The sequence below is a fragment of the Heterocephalus glaber genome, unplaced genomic scaffold (assembly GCF_053883595.1).
Source record: "Heterocephalus glaber isolate CG9 unplaced genomic scaffold, H.glaber_assembly_v1.0 deba00001773, whole genome shotgun sequence".
Taxonomy (NCBI): Eukaryota; Metazoa; Chordata; class Mammalia; order Rodentia; family Bathyergidae; genus Heterocephalus; species Heterocephalus glaber.
The window spans coordinates 479,954-496,600 of NW_028258463.1; the positions used below are offsets into that span (position 1 = coordinate 479,954).

At 50.6% G+C, this 16,647-nt stretch overlaps 1 protein-coding gene across 22 annotated transcripts in view; it reads right to left on the bottom strand.

The window, feature by feature from the left end:
- Window positions 1-16,647, bottom strand: part of Msi2 (musashi RNA binding protein 2) — a 373,908-nt gene that overhangs the window by 68,219 nt on the left and 289,042 nt on the right. For all 22 annotated transcript variants that reach the window (XR_015447701.1, XM_087202196.1, XM_087202200.1 and 19 more), the window contains one exon: window positions 7,956-8,038. Coding sequence is in view for 21 of the 22 variants with exons in the window: in XM_087202196.1 (XP_087058322.1) it covers window positions 7,956-8,038 (83 nt within the window). In the remaining variant the exon portion in view is untranslated. The remainder of the gene's footprint in view (window positions 1-7,955; window positions 8,039-16,647) is intronic.

Sequence of the window (16,647 nt, forward strand, 5' to 3'; positions counted from 1 at the left end):
GCTATTTCTTCCCCAAAGTCATTCCTGACTCTTGCTTCCAAAATTAATTTCCTTACCACTTAGAGAATTAATTTCATCCACTGTTTCCTCTGCTCAGTGTTTTATTAAAATCAGTGATGGCAAAGTGAAGTAGGTCATAAACCAATAATATTAAGCACCTACTATTTACCAGGCAGGGCCGGGTGTGGGCCTATGCTTTTCCCTCAGAGATATGCAGAGTCTGGGTAGTGGGTAGAGAGGAGCTGGTCCCCAACACTGCCTGAGACATGCACCCCAATAACTCCAGCACTTGCACCCTGACGGGAGGGTGGGTGGGGGCCTTATCTGTCATTCAGCAGTGTCGCCTAGTGGCTAAGTCTCCTGGCTTCCAATCCCAGCCCCCCTTGCCTGCTCTGAGCACCGAGGGCAGCTGGCTTCTCCCTCCACTCAGCTTCCTCCTCTGTGAGATCCCTGCCCCACGAGCTGTCAATGCTGGCCTGGAGAGTGGGTGAGTCACACCTTCCCCTGCTCCACATGGAGCCCAGGCGAATTGCAGTGAAGGTGACAAAGGCAGTTCACACTCGTGCTCTCTTACACCCCAAAGGCCAGGAGGGAAGAGAAGAGAGAAAGCAGCAGCCTCTCCCCCAGGGTTCAGCCCTTGTCCCTGAGCTCCCCCACCTGCCACCTGCTGCCTGGGTGGTCCCCATCTCCAGGCATGCACAGCAAGGTGTGCAGAGCAGAGGCACTATGGTGGGCGGGCGGGGGGGGGGGCGCTGGCGGCAGCAAGTGCAGCTGTTCCCTTTATTTCTGGGCACCTGCAAGGGCATTTCAAAGTGAGAAGCAACCTGAGCCTCCAGGAGGCGCCCAAATCCTGCCAGAAGGGAGTAGGTCCCTCACCCAGCCCATCGGGGTCTTTGCCAGAGACCCTGCAACTGGCCTCATTTACCATTTAAAAGAGAGCATAGAAGAGCGTGGCCTGGGCACTGGCTTGAACCTCCCTGGATGCAGGGCAAAGCAGCCCTAAGAAGTTGTGGAAAGGCAGGTCTAGGACTTTTGTCCCTGAGGAAGGGGAGGAAGGAAAGCGGTGCCCCTCCCAGGGCTTCCCTCTCGGAAACCCATACCTCATGGAAGGGCAAGCAGGAGGCTGCAGGCACAGGACACCTTGCCCCATCCCTCCCGGCAGGGACCTGGCCAGAGGACAAGTGAAGGGCAAGCAGGCCAGAACCCATGCAGCTGGGAGGCCACCTCCCTGCAGGCTAAATTCCTTCTGCCTAAAGAGCAACACACATTTACCAGGGCACCCCGCCTCCTCCTCCCCCAACAGAGATCACTCTGCGCTCATTAGCACAACCTGTACACAAACCGCACACCCGCGCGTGCGTGTGTGAGGCGTGGGCACGGGATCCCTCCCTCTCCCACGTAAACATGGGATTCATTTATTAAATGCCTCCCTGGCATTTCCTTTTTTGCCTTCATCCTGCTTGTTTAATATTGCATTTGACATTCTCATTTTATAAACGGCAACAGAAGCAGAATGGATGGCTAAAATTGGCTTACGAGTGAGAATGATGCTACAAATAGGACCGCGAGCACAGAGCCCGTTCACTCCACCCACACTACCCACCCCCTACCACTGCCACTTTTGGGCAGGCTCCCGGCTGAGCATTCAGTCGTGGGGGCTGAGGGGCAGCTGGGGAGGGATGGGATGCCCAGTCCCCGGGCGCGCTGCCAGGGGCAGAGCCCAGATGTCCGCCCAGGCATACGGAGACCCTGGGCTCGGCCCAGCACAGGAGTCTTCTCTGGGTCTCTTCTCCCCTGCCCAGGGCCCTGAGCAGAAGGGGGTGGGGCTGAGACTGTGCCAGGCTTTGCTCTTGGAAGTGGGTTCTCTGGAACCTCCCCCAGGGATGATTCAGCAAAGGGGGACTCGGCTTCTCTGCTCCAGAGGATGTGCGGCCCTCCTCTCCTAGGACTCCTTCTCTCGCCTCCTTCCTGCAGAGTTGACTTGGGATGGGTCCTGCCTGGCCTGCACCCTGCATTTCACTCACTCTTAGCACCTATCGAGGGCCTCCTTCCTCCAGGAGTCCATATTTGCTCCATCAAAGCAATTTTAAGAGTGATGAAGCTGATATGAAAGGGACATAACACTTACCAAGCACGCTATGGCCTGGCTCTGTTCCCAGCCCTGCCCACATCCAGAGCCGCAAGACTCTCACGTAGGCACCACATGGCTGTTTCTACAGGAAGCGGAGCAGAGAGCCCAAGCACAGACGCTAACCCCCCTCAGTCACAAAGCTGGTTAAATGGCAGCGAGGGTTTGTGGCGTCTGCCAGGAAGGCCCCCCAGGTCGACGGCACCTCCTCCGACCTTTGCTCCACTCTGATCAGTGCTTGGAGGCTCCCTCCCTGAAGAACCTGAGCTCTGACACCACTTTCTGCAGGCTGCCACCACACCCCATGTTTATTTGGGACCCCCCACTCTTCTCTGCTTCTCATAAAGCATTTGACAGTGAACCTGGCTAATCACTAGCCTAGAAACCTTTCCTTAGGCCCCTGGAACAAGCAGCACTGCACCACTTTGCTCCAAGCTGGGCTGGTTTGGGGCCAGCAGTTGCAAACTATGGCCAGCAGGCCAAATGTAGCAGGGCCTGTTTTTGTAAATGAGGTTTCATTTGTGCAAGCCACGCCCACTCATTTACATATTGTTTGTGGCTGTGTTTGGCCACACTGACAGAGTTGAATAGCTGTGACAGAGACCATATGGCCCTCAAAGCCTCAAATATTTACTGTCTGGTCCTTTACAGAAACTTTGTTGCCCCCTGGCTTAGGCCACAGGGAGGTCACTTGCTGTCACTACCACCAATCCTGCCAGCCTTCAGATTGCCCAGACTTCCAGATTACACACAGGCAACAGAGCCAGCCAGACCCCAAGCAGCAAAAGACAGCCGTTCTCGTGCTTCCTGGTCTGCACAGGAGGAAGGAAGAGTGCCACACAGGTGGGGGGCTTCTGGGGGTTCACAGGATAACCAGCTGTGGACCTGGGATTCAGACTCAGGTTCAAAGCTCTCAGTGCCTCTGCAAGACCCAGCAGGTCTCAACTTAAGGATAAGAACATGGGCCTGTCACCCAGGAGCATCCAAGTGCTTCTATCCATGTGTGGGATCTTCTGTGATGTTCAGAGGGAAGAGCATGCTGGCACCAGGGGGATCCCGGGCACAAGGACCTTCCTCAGGGACAGCTGGTTTCTCTCTGACCACAAAGGAAGGGAGGAGCAATGCTGAGCGCACTACGTACTCCGGGCATTCGGTCCAAGCCCAGCTCCATGCTCCCCTCCCTCCATGTGCCTTCCTTCTGATGCTGGGTGGACGATTTATGGCCCACAGCTCCCACGGTATCCATCATTAGCAGTGATCCTCGCCTGGTGCTTCTCGGACTTTAATGTGCACACAAATCATGGGGGTTTGTCAGCATGCAGCTCCCAACACCGGGGTCTGGGTGAGCCTTGAGATCGCATTCCTGACCAGCTCCCAGGGGCTGCGGAGCTGCTGGGACACATCCACACACTAACCACCAGGGCCCAGGCCTCTTTTCGCTCCAAGACGACAGGCAACCAAACTAGCTATGCCCACGAGTTGCTTAAAGGAACCCCACAGTAATCCTCATATAAAGCAAATAAAAAGGAAACTCTTCCATATATTCATCAGCTACAGGAATCTGGATTTTCCAAATATTAGGCTTGCCTCCAGTGGGAAGAACATGGTTTGGAGCCAAAATGGCACAGGTCCAAATCCCACCTCTGCCACTTCCCCTGGGGAAGCTCCTGTGCTCTGAACGCTAGTGGTCCCTCTGTGAAATGGGAGCGAGACCCCTCCTCAGCATGCTGGGAGGATGTGGCTGTTGGCAAAGCAAATGCCACTTCTTTTCTGCTGAATGATGGGAAAAGCTCTACCCAGGGACCCTTCCAACTGTACCCTGAGTTCTTGCCCAAGGAGGGTGGCATCACCTCCCCAACAGCATTGAGGTGGGATGAAGCCAGGCCTTGAGGAAACCTGGAGCTGGTGCTTTGTGAAGTCCCACTTCCCTCCTTGCAGCTGCCTGGCTCATCAGGGGGCTGCTTGGAGGCTGGGCTCTGGCGACTAATCAAGCAAGTGTCCCTGCTGCTCGGGGGCTGCTTCAATCAGGGGGTTGCAGCGGGAGGCGTTATTAGCTGCGCCCGTGCTGGGGCTCACACAGCGGCCAGGAGGAGCCCCTCTCCGGAGGGTCACGAGGCAGCTGCATGTGTACATTTGTGTGTTTACTGATAAAGAGCCACATTTACATTTCACTCTGGCAGGGCCGAGCCTCAGTTCTTCCAGGTTGGTGCCTGAGCTCCGGTGGCAGCCAATATCCCAGCCATGGCCCTTGCTCATCTGCCTTTGGGACAGTGAAGGAAGACATTTGGAGATCTGTGGCTCACTGGATTCTCAACTCGAACTTGGCCCTTCTCCCTTGCCGGACCAATATGGCCTCCTGTGGGCTGTCTCTTCTGCCTTCTCCTAGGAGACCAAGGAACTGCAGGGGGCCACGATACAACGGCAGAGGAAGGGACACTCAGCAACCATGGAAGATCTTTTGGCCCAGAGAGGAAATATAGCCCTGTGGGTACAAACGTGAGCTCTGGACCTGAATTCTGGGGTTGCCACTTGCTGTGTGACTGGAGCAAATTGCTCACTCTCTCTCTGCCTCTGCCTTGTCTTGCCCATTAGTAACATGGGGATAATGATTAGCATCTATACCAGAGAGAACATGAGAATGAAACGAGATAAACCACGTGTTTATTGGAGTATGTCATTTGTACCTAAAAACATTAGCTTTCGGGGTGGGGTCTTTTTGGCCAACCTTCTGCCCTACCTTGGCAATGACGCGTATAAGACAGGGCCTTGCCCAGGGAGTGAGAAGCAGGGGTCCCCATTATCCTGGCGTCCCCAAGACTGCTACCCTGGCCCCTGCAGGCTGTCTGCATGGTGCATGGTGGGGAAGGGACTTCACTCTAAAAAATGTCCAGGACATTCAACACCAAATCAGACGGGAAGCAGCTACGGGAGCCACTATGTGCCTCGTAATCACATAGCTCCTCACCGAATCCTTTACTCATTTCACAACTATTCATAGTAAGTGCCAGACATGTGAGAGTGAATCGCAAGACCTGGATTCAGGTCCTCTCTCATGACCCATGTGCAGTGAGACCTGTCTTAGCTATGAATATGTGAAAACGGTATGTCAGCATGCTAAGAGGGTGCAGTTATTTGCCAGCCCCCCGTCAAATGGGGAGATGGGGAGGTTGGAGAACCGTGGCACCCTACATGTGCACACACTCCTTTGTACATTTTAGTGGCCACCAGGTGTCCTGCTTGGTGGCTGCGGAATTCTCAGTCTACCCAGCTATCTCATTCCTGTAGCACGATTTAAAGGCATTTCCTTTCTTTGAGTCTCAGAAAAGACTCTACAGCAATTCAGGATGTGGGATCCTCTACCAACTCCCCTTAATTTCCACCTTTCCTCAGAGCAAGGGCAGCTGGCTGCAGGAAGATCTTCCAAGGACAGTGGCACGGATCATGGCAAGAGCTAATGTTCTCCTGGCCCCCAGCACAGGCACCGTGTAAGCCCTCTGCTTATGGTATCTCACCCAACCTCCAACATCCCAATGGTGTCCACCCCTACTAGCCCTGTTTTACTGGAGCCCAGGGACATCCAGTGGCTTACTCTAGGTCCCCCTTTAGGATATCTGAATTCTTCCTAAGGTAGCTCACAATTGGTGGGGCTGGGCTGAGAATCTGGATCAGTATCTCCAAAGTTTGGCATCCTAACCACAGTGCCCCACTTCCTCTCCTTTGTCCACTTCTGGTTTTGCTTATTTTCTTAAAGAATAAGTACTAGCCCCAGGTTCAAAAGAAAATAGAAACTCACACTAGAGTCACCCATTCCTGTGCCTGACACAGGTAACCTCCACCCGGGGAAGAGCTGGCATTGACAAACATGCAACACAAAGCGGCTGCAAACCTCTGTGGCTTCTAGCCAGCGCGTTCGGTCCTCTTCCGTGGCTGCACCTCTACCTCCTGACTGCCTCTGGGTCATGAGGGGGTTTATCCTCTCACCCCCCACTTAAGACACCAGTTTACCTAGCAGCCAGTAAGCTCAAGACCTATGCTCCTTCACTATCTGGGCAGCCCTGGGTCAGATCCTGGGCCTCAGTTTCCCCACTGGAAGTGAGGAGGATAACGTCCTCCCCACCACTTGTGTCTCAGGCTTGTTTCCAAGCCCAGTGGTAGTGAACGACTGCACATTTGCATTCAAGGTGGCACATGAAGCTGTCTCTTGCCCATGCTGGGCCTTTCCTGATGAATCGTTAAGTCCTGGCAGGACAGAAGGGCATCTGCCTGTGGTCTCTGCTGCTTCTTCTATCCCCTGCTGCCTGGCAGCCTTCAACAGAGCCCGTCAGTAGCACACCCTGGCTAGGATAAACAGGGCATCCAGGCACTGTACTCAGGTTTAAGTCCTCTGTCTCCCTAGTTTTAAAAATAGCAAGCAGTGACCCACCATGACGACGTACCAACTCGGAGGCAATGGCATTTGGGGGACAGACAGAGCCTGTGATGGAAATTGTATTAGTCCTACATACTTTTTCCCCCTGATCCACTTTAACCTGTGCTGATGTCTCCAACATCTGGTATGCAAAAAGAAATAGTATTTTTATTTCAGATGCATATGATGGGTAGGAACAATATGAACAATATTATTTTAGTGCCCTGGGAAAAAATTAGCAAGTCAAATATTGAATCAGGCCTGTAGCACCACATGCTAAGCAGATTGCTTTGATCTTATCCACACTAAAAGCTCTATTATTGAATTTAAAGTTGGTGAACACATATCAGACCAATATACAATGCATATCTGAAAGCATGTTTCAGAAGCAAGGAATGTTTTGACAAAAGAGAGAAAATATCAAAGTTACAGCTGCAGCTAAAGCACAGATCTGCCCTCCCTCTTCTCTTGGGGCTGGTGACTTTGGAGGCCAACCAAAATGTTTGTGCTCCAAAGAACTTGTTGATGGCTCCAGAAACACCTGCTGAGCTCCCATTTCTCTGAAACCAACAAAGAAGGGGCTTCTCACCCATACTCAACTTTAAGGGAGGAGCATCAGATGTCTGGCAAGCAGATACACACTGCACATGGCATGGTGCCCTCTGGTGGTCACTTCTCTGGGTAGCCTATCTGGCGCCCCAGAATTCCACTAATCCAATCTCCCTTCTGCCAAGGCTACAATGGCAGAAAGAGGATCTTCAAAGAGCCAAAGAGAGGGAAGCAGGATAGAAAATATCTAATTGATCACAGGGCAGTGGTGGTAATTATCCAGCAGGGCCCAAAGAAAAATAGTTTGGTAGGAGATCCCTACCCTTTAAAAGTCAAAATCAAAGCATACCCTAAAACCAGGGGTCAGCAAACTACAACCCACAGATCAGATCCAGCCTCCACCCTGTCCTATCTGTGTAAGAGCCAAGAGGACAACACCGTCTTTACATTGTTAAATGGTTACAAAAAATAGTATTTTGTGGTCTGGAGGTGTGGTTCAGTGGTAGAGCACTTGCCTAGCATGTGCAGGGTCCTGGGTTCAATCCCCACCACCATGAAAACAAATCTGTGACATGAAACTGATGTGAAATTCAACTTTTAGTATCCACAAACAAAGCTCTGGGGAAACACCCCCACTAACTCGCTCATTTGTGTACGAATGGCCTATGGGTACTTCCGTGGCACAATACAGAGTAGCTGTGACAGTCTGTCTCACGTGGCTCTCAAAGCTGAGAATACCTACCATTTGGCCCTTTACAGAAAGAGCGTGTCGACCCCTGCTGTCATGCCCTCCCCTGCCCCTGGCCACGGGCATGCACGACATGGGTGACAAGGCTGGTACTCCAGTGCAGGTACTCCAGTTCAACTTACCATTTTATTATTGATTTCATGGAAATGAATCTCACAGACTTTCTCCACAACATCTTCATTCTCAAAAGTGACAAAGCCAAACCCTAAAGGAAAAGGAGAAAGAGAAAACAAAGAGAAGCGGGGTGAGTTTGGCTCTGGCAGCCCGTCTGGTCGTCTCTGCCAGCCTGCAGTCGTGAGGACAGGCTCCTGATCCGGAGGTAGGTGGCCAGATCTCTGCGAGGGCTTTGAGGTTGAGGCAATGGTTCTAATTTGTACCCCGCACTCTACCCGACAGTGAGGAAAAGTTAATGATTTCACCCACAAGCAGCGCACACTGTGTGGTTTACATCTGCCCCCAAGCAAAGGAGAAATTTACTTGTCTGTTATTTACAAGGCTGTGAGCAAAAGCAGGTGGGTGGGCTAACAGGAGGCTCCTGGATCACCGTGGGGCCATGTCGGTCCTTTCCGCAAGCTGGAATGGCCAGCCCTCGGGTCGGCCTCCAGACGGAGGCGGTTATTTGTCCTTTCTTCCTGAATTACTTCCTCTAATACCTCATCAGGACATCCTGAGGCCTGGAAGAAACTATTAAAAGTTGCAGGCCTCTGTTCTGTGCAGGCATTCTTTTTCTACCGCCGCTTCAAAAGCACTGCGGATTTGGGGCAGTTTAAGACTGTCTGATGCATGCTGTCAGCCCGTCAGCTACCCACTGTATTTACTCTGCTGGAGACCGGCTTTGCCAGACAAGCTGCACTGAAGGATTTTGGCAGGCAACGGCAGCTCAGCATCCAGAGTGCCTCTCTCCACCCTCCTGCCCCTTCCTTTGTTCTCTCCCCACCCCTGACAGTGTTTCTAGCATGCGGCCCCATCTGTGACCCCACTCAACACAGACCCACAGCGCAGCTGCAGTGTCTGTACCTTCACAGGGAAAGGACGCGGGCAGACACTTATAAGCAGAGGCCCTGGGTTCCAGTTCTGATCAGGCACCTTATCCATATAGATCTCCCTGTCCCTTCTCTGCACCTCCCATTCTGCACCTGCAAATTGAGGTGTTGCCACTGCATACTGAGTGCCACACCTCAGATTACAGCCTAGCAAGGGCCTCTGCTGTGGACTGAAGTCTCCTGACAGCCCTGTCCCCATTCACATGTCGAACACCTAACTCCCAACGTCATGGTATTAGGACATGAGGCCTACGAGAGGTCATTTCATCCTGAGGATGGGGTCCTCAGGAATGGGATTACTGCCTTTGTAAGCAGCCATGAGAGCTGGCTTTCTCTCTATCTCTGGCAAGGAAGGCTACAATGAGAAGAAGGTGGTCAGCTGTGAGCCAGAAAATGAGGCTTCACCAGGCGCCCTGATCTTGGACCTTTAGCCTCCAGAATTATAACAAACACATTTACAAGCTGCAGCACTTGTTATAGCAGCCTCAGCTGACTAAAACACACTCTTCTTCAAAGATATGAACCTGGTGAAATGCAAAGCTCAAGTGGGAAGACAGAAATCAGAATGGCTATTTGTGTATTACCATAATTAATGCTTCCTTCCAATGAGAAAAATACAGACGCCTCTTTTTCAAGCAACCCAAGGTACAGAGAAAATCTCCCAAGACCCTTCTGGGTCATACATCCGACCAGGTACCTTCTAAATCCAACCCTACCTTCTAAAGAATACCAGGGAGCATGGAACTGATGCATGGAGCTCTTTTTACATTATAGCTCCTGCAGGCTTTAGGAGATTCTCAAGGAAAAGAAGGTCACTTCCTGCTCCTAACTACCAGTGAAGCAGAAGGCTAGGACCACCACCGAAACGCAACCAAGATCTTTAGTGTATGTCATGTGTCACTACACACCAAGTGTGGAACCAACGATCCCGGGACATCCAGCCCAGCCCACTGTAGTCACACAAGGCAGGTGCCACCCACATCATAAAGGGGACACAAGTATTTGCTGCAGAGACTCAAAGTCTGCATGTCTCTCCTGGCGATACCTGGTAAAAGCTGGGTCCTCAGTCAGCTCTGAGGTATGAAGCAGGCATCAGCTGATGTTTGAAATGAGGCCCCAGGTTCCTATCTCCTCTCCTAACCAGGTCCCTGGAGAGAAAGGCTCAGCTTTGTGCAGCTCCCTGGCTCCTTGGCCCCCAATCCCATTTATTACTGCAAAACATCTCTCTTGGGCTTTGGGGTGTCTGTTCCTCTCACTCAAGCACCTTTGGTTTTCCAAGGATATTCAGCTCACCCTTGTGGGGTGTGTTTCAGGAAACCAGGTTGGGAGGAGCCTTTAAAACCAGCCTTAAACTTTCCATCAGGCAGAGACTCCCACACCAGCACACTGTGGGGACCTGCATCTCTTTGGTTAATCCCTTTCATCCTGCCCATCTGCTGAGAGCCCAGAATCTAACCGTCCCTACGGGGTACGGAAGGGATACGGACTCAGCGCTCATCTGAAGACCCACACGGAGGAGGGGCAACACTGACTTCAAGCTGGAGTACCCAGACAAGGGCAGGGCTGGGGCATCCTTCTCCATGGTCCCTTCCCTTAACACGCGCTATGTGCCAAGGGACGGCACCCCAGGTTCTGAGCATCTTGCTAATCCACTCGAGTCCCTGCTTTGCCTCGAGCCTGTCCCAGCCCTTCCTCCTGCATTGACTAGCTCACACCTATGCCCCACATGGCAGAGGATGTGTAGACCAATGAGACTCTTCTGCAGCAATTCACTCTCTAGAAGCCTCAAGTCAGAGGACCCCCTACAGACAGCCTCTCCCCTGGATGGACTTTTCCCCTCCTTCATGTCCCTCGCTTCGAGCATGTGAGTCTCACCTGTCTTTGGAGGCCACTCCTTTGGTGTGGACCCAAACTGGGCCATCTTGCAAATAAAACAAAGTCCAGAAGCCCAGTTTTTCAGGGACCTTGATGCTAATTAAGGTGAGTGTAGTGGGTGGAATAGTAGCCCTCCAAACACCTATCCACATCCTAGCCTATGACTGTGATCTTATTTGGAAAAAGTTTTTGCAAATGTAATTAAGTTAGAGCTGAATTATCCTGGATTTAGAGTGACCCTAAGTCCAAGGACAGCTGTCCTCACAAGAGAACTGGGAGATGAAAACTCAAGACAGAGAAACAGAAAAGGCCACGTGAAGCAGAGGCAGGCAGAGACTGGAGTGATGTGGCCAATGGTAGGAACAGCTGGAGCCACCAGATGCTGGAAGAGGCAGGAGACTGTCCCCTAGAACTTTTGAGGATGCACAGCCCTGACCTTCAGATTTATGAGAAAATCAATTTCTGTTGTGTTAACCCACGGTGCTTGTGGACACTAGCACAGCAAAGGTTTCAGCTGCCCCCACAGAAGTGGGCCACACACTAACTCCTCAGCCAACCTGCTGACTCTTGCTCTGGATGGAAGGCTGGTGTATGAGTCACTCTCCCATCCCTGGGACAAAATAGTAGACATCTACAACTTAAAGGAGAGGTTTATTTTGGCTCACAGTTTCAGAGGGCTCAGTTCATGGTTGGCTAGCTCCATGGTATTGGGGAGGGGTGTGGCAGAGGAATGCTACCCAACCCCTGGAAGCAGCCAGAAGGCCAAGAAAGAAGGGAAGAGATGAGACAAGAACACACCTTTCCAGGTCACATCTCCAGTGACCCATGTCTTTTTTTTTGGTACCGGGGATTGAACTTGGGACCTGGTGCTTGCCAGGCAGGTGCTGGAATGACCCATGTCTTTTAACCAGGTCCTACCTCCTAGCAGCACCTTCAGCTATGAACTCATCAATGGATCAATCCACAGGTGAGTATAGCACACCTATGATCCAGTCACCTTCCAAGAGCCCCACCTCTGAACACATGAGACTTTGGGGAACATTATAGAAATAGCAGGTGAGTGCTGACGGGTGAGCAAACTCCATTCAGATTATCCGGAAAGAATGCAAAGTCAGTGCCAATGAGGGGCACTGCTCCATGGACCAGAGGACAGCCTGGTTTGAAGCCACCTTGTGCAAAGTGCACGGACGTACTTGAACCTGGCATACTGGCCAGGCTAAATCATATCACCCCAGGGACTCAAGGCTAAGTCTTCTGCCAAGAAAGTTTCATTTCTGCCCCAACTCCTTCCCGGCCCACTTCACAAATCACTGTGAGTGCCAGGTTCCCTACTGTATGAGACTCTCTGTGGTCCCATTTCCCACTCTGTGCCACCAAGGCCAGATGGGGCGGGGCGGGGGTAGCTGGAAGGCAGGAATTAAAATGCAGATTGCTACAGGAGAAGAGCGGGGCAGACCTCCTTGCTTCATCTCAGATTCTCACTGATACTCTCCCGCTGGTCCCCTCCCTAACCCCATAGCACTCAAAATGCGAGTGTCACAAAAATGATTTTCCTGATTAAAGGAGATAGCCAGGATTTCAAGACTATGTACCCTGGATGCATAACAATTCAGGGATGTCAAGACTCATCTGCAGTATTTTAAAGATCTATATCATTTCACCACTCTCTGTCTGTTTGGCCCGAATAGAGAAAACAAACTTGATTATGTCTAAAATATTTATTTATTCCATTTGGGGAAGCAAAGAGGCAACGAAACACTTAATTATCAATAAGTGTTATTCCTTAACGTATAATCATTTTTAGTTCACAGATGCATTATCATTTCCAATGAATTAGTAACTCAGTGGCAAACAACACCCTAAATAAACTAAACTGAGGAGGGAAGAACAAAAAATAATGGGGTCAGAACTTTAGGGGGATGGGTGGGGGTGGAAAAAGCCTTTTTGCCATTATAGTCTTTTCTGTTTTGGAAATAATTTTTTTGTGGTGATAAAATACACACAACATAAAATTGACTGTTGTAACAATTTTTGAGTGTCTGACCAGTGGCAAGAAGGACAGTCACACTGCTGTGGCCACACCACCATTCAGCGATGGAATGTCTTCATCATCCCAAACTGAAACTCCGCATCCATTAACCACTCCCTGCTCCTCTTCTCAGGCTTTGTTTGCCTCTATCTACTCTGTGTCTCAATGAACTTGCCTATAACAGCATTTGTTCTTTGGCTTGTTCTGGCTTCATTCTCTTAGCATTTTGTTTTCAAGGTATCATAGTCTTTTGAGATCTGATGGATGTACATTTTCAACATGAGCCTTGGCAGAGCTAGGGGGCAGGAAGTAATAATGACCTATAAAGAAACAAAAATAGAGTCTCATGAAGACCAATCAAGCTGAGGGATAGTAGCCAGGTAAAAGAACACACAAGTACACTCGCTCAAAAGCAAGGGCCAAATAATGAGCTATGTGCTCCTGGAAAGTCCCTTGGCCTCTCTGGGCCTCCCAAAGCAGGCAAACCTTGGGGGGTTGGTTCCATCCTGGTCCCCACCTGAGGTGAGTCCATCAGAGCTCTTTCAGGAGCCCCAGTGAACATCCCTGGCTAGTTCTCATCTCCCTTGGTGCTAGGATACCATCCTAAAGCCTGAAACCTCCTCTTTAGGTATTTTAGCTTGCTTAAGAATTGAGAGGAGCCCACAGGGTTACAGTGTGAAAGGACCAAAGCTTCTAAGAAACCCTTCTCCGCTGTCATTAGCCAAGTGGCCCATCTGTCTAGCCTCTCCGAAGGCCCCTAACTGACTTGTACCACACTTCCGGGGGCTCCAAGAGGAGAGTGATAACCCTAAACCCCAAACAGAGGGATTTCAAAATGGATGCAAGTAGAGCAGCGGCTGACAGGGAGCATCTAAAAATGAAAATTCTCACATTCTCTTGAATGAAGTTATTATTGGAAACTAACAAGTAAGCTCTATTTAAGAGATAAGCATTTAACACTCAAACCTTTTCTCCCTCTTTTATTCAAATGAACAAAACTGAATATTCATTGGAGTAATACAAGGGTATAAAAAACCACACATATATAGAGGAGAACAGAAATCTGAAAACAAGATACCTCAAAATTAAAATGACCTGCTCCAAAGCTAGTCACTGAGGAATATCCAACAGCTAACCAAAGAGATTTTTTTTTTTTTTTTTAGGTCAGAGAAGGAAAGTCGGGAACAGCCTTCTACTCTCAAAAATAATTTTCTTCTCTTATCATATAGGTCAATGAACACTAATAGGTAATCACATTGGGCCTAACGCACCTTCTGTGCAAATGGATGGGAGGCATGACTTAACACACTTGGCTAACGGAGGAAGAAAGTGAGGCGGGAAAAACCCCCAGATTGTCAAATTTATTCTGAGTATTCCATGAGGAATTTAAGGCATGTGTGTGCGAGAGTATTTATGAGTCATGCAGCCTTCCACTCACATCGATAAGCCAGTGCTGACGAAAGCACCCCTCTCCCTGGGTTGCTCCCGGATGAGTATATAGAAGCCCCTTGGGTGTGGGGGTAGGGAGAACATTCAGATTTGAAAAGCTCCTCCCATCTCCTCCTACCTGGTCCCCAAGGCAACCCCAAGGGAGGCAGGGCAGGCTCTGCCACTGTCACTGTGTTCAACTGCTCTGCAGTTAGGAGACCCATGTACTATGAGGTGGCCACTCACTCAGAGCAGGGGCTGGAGCCGGGAGTCCCATCCTGCATTGCGACAGCAGGATGTCTGTCCTGGGATCAGGGCATTCTAAGATGGAGCTGGTGGTCATTTGCCTCACAGAGGCACCATGGTGATCTGCGTGCTTCTCCACCACAAGTCCACTCCCCAACCCCAGCTGGCTGTGTCCAGTGCCATTTCCCCTGGGCTCGCCCCATCCTCAACTCAGAGTATTTCTAAGCCACCTCTACGGTGCACAAGTCTGCAAAGGAGTGGTCCTGCAGCTAGCTTTGTGTGGAGGAGGTCGGAGGATCCACTCCAGCCCACTGGGAAGAAGAACTGACGCAAGCACAGAAGTTTAGTGGTGTCAGGAGTGGCTTCACATGCCCTGGGTTAGCCCTGAGAAAGATAAATTAGGATTGATCCATTCCACCAACAAAAAATCCAGCTGCCTTTGCAAAAGGAATGACATGTTTCAGATTATTGATCGCCACGCGGAACTATTCACCATGCAATCCTGACTTAGGGAAATCCAGTCCAAGCTGCCATTAAGGCTTCCTGGGCATATCAGACACTAGACAGCGTGCAAGGACAGTGGGTTGGGTCTGTTTTCACACCCAAAGGTAATGTGCACCCAAGTAAGGCAGGGAACTCCTTTCCCAGCAGCCAGGGACAGTTCCTTCAGTTATTCTTATGTCTGGTATCCCAGAGGCAGTTATTTATGATCAGCTAACATTCTGCACAAGAAGGTGGTTAAAAAGAGAAAACCTGTCTCCATTCTCTAACTCAGTCTTCCTACTCCCCTCCTGCCTTGAAGGGTAGGAATATTCTTCCCATCTCACGGATGAAAGAGCTGAGCCCAGGAAGGAGCCCTCTCTATGTTCTTTCCATTGCAGTGCTCATTCTTTATATATAGGGGGGACTATTTCAAATGTGTAGTTTTAAACCTGTCCTACAACCAGGCTCTGGGACCCTGCCCTGTCACCTGTCCCAGCCAGCACATCTATCAAATGGGCAAGAGCCTGTCATACTAACAATCCAGCAGAGGGAGGGCAGGGAAGATGTGACCATCATAGGCTTGCTTCCCTGGCTGCTGCTGTTTCCAGCTCCTCAAGTTCAAAAGCAGGAAAGGGGGAATGAGGATTTCCAGGGGTATGCAACTGAGAGGACTTTTACTGAGAAAAGCAACGGAAGTATCTTCTAAGTTAATGTGACCTAGGTCAGGCACAGGAATAGTGACTTCTCGGAGCCCTCACCGACCACAGCCATGGGCTGGCCAGAAGTGGAGCTGTGTCATGTTGAAGACGTCTCACAGCAGACTGACTCTCCAGTGAGTCAGCTGCCCCACAGGATAAACAGAGTAGCGCTCACTTCTCCCGCCTTAGTAAGAACAAAGAACAGAGGCGGGCACGCTGACCCATGGCACGGGACTCAGGTCAGGGCTGAAAGAGAGAAAGGTGATGACGACCACCACCCTTGCAGTAGCCGAACAGGCCTCTGACAGTCTGGGGGACCTGCAGACATCCCCTCTTTGCACCAGTCCCTCTTGCCCCCGCATCCTTTTTCCTCTTTGTCATGAGCCAACAAACATCCTCTATCCTTTCGGAGCCCCTTCTGACCTAGCCCTCCCTCCCTGTCATGTCCCTTCAGGGTGGCATCTCAGCCCCTCCATTGTGGCATCCTTCATGCACCTGCTTCCTCGTTTATACCAGTAGTTTGGCAGCTGGTTGCTGTAAACTATAATAAAATGCCTTTCCAAAAAATGAAGGAATGTGACCAGACATGCCAGACATCATGATATTAAAGCCGTGTCAATTAATTTCTCCCCCTGCTTGATAAATGAGCCCCATTCCATTTCTTAATAATGAGGAGAGAAACAAGAAAAGTTGACACTTAGTTTAATTTATTTTCTCAACTTGCCTGGTCATATTTCTTTCTGCCTTGCAGAGCTGGCTGGGGCTGTGGGGAATTACAAGTGGCTTGAGCACAGACGAGGCAGAGATGGTGTGAATCGACACGGGTCTCCTTTATCCCCTCACACCACTTAATCAGGACGGAGGGAGAGACTCGGCGAGTCAGCTCACACCTGCGCCTCTCCAGCCACCTTTGGAGGCGGTAGGGGGTGGGGTCCGGGGGGTACACCTCAAGGTGTGCAGGGAATCAGATATCAGAAATGGCACCATCAGATTTCCAACCTAGTTCCATGGA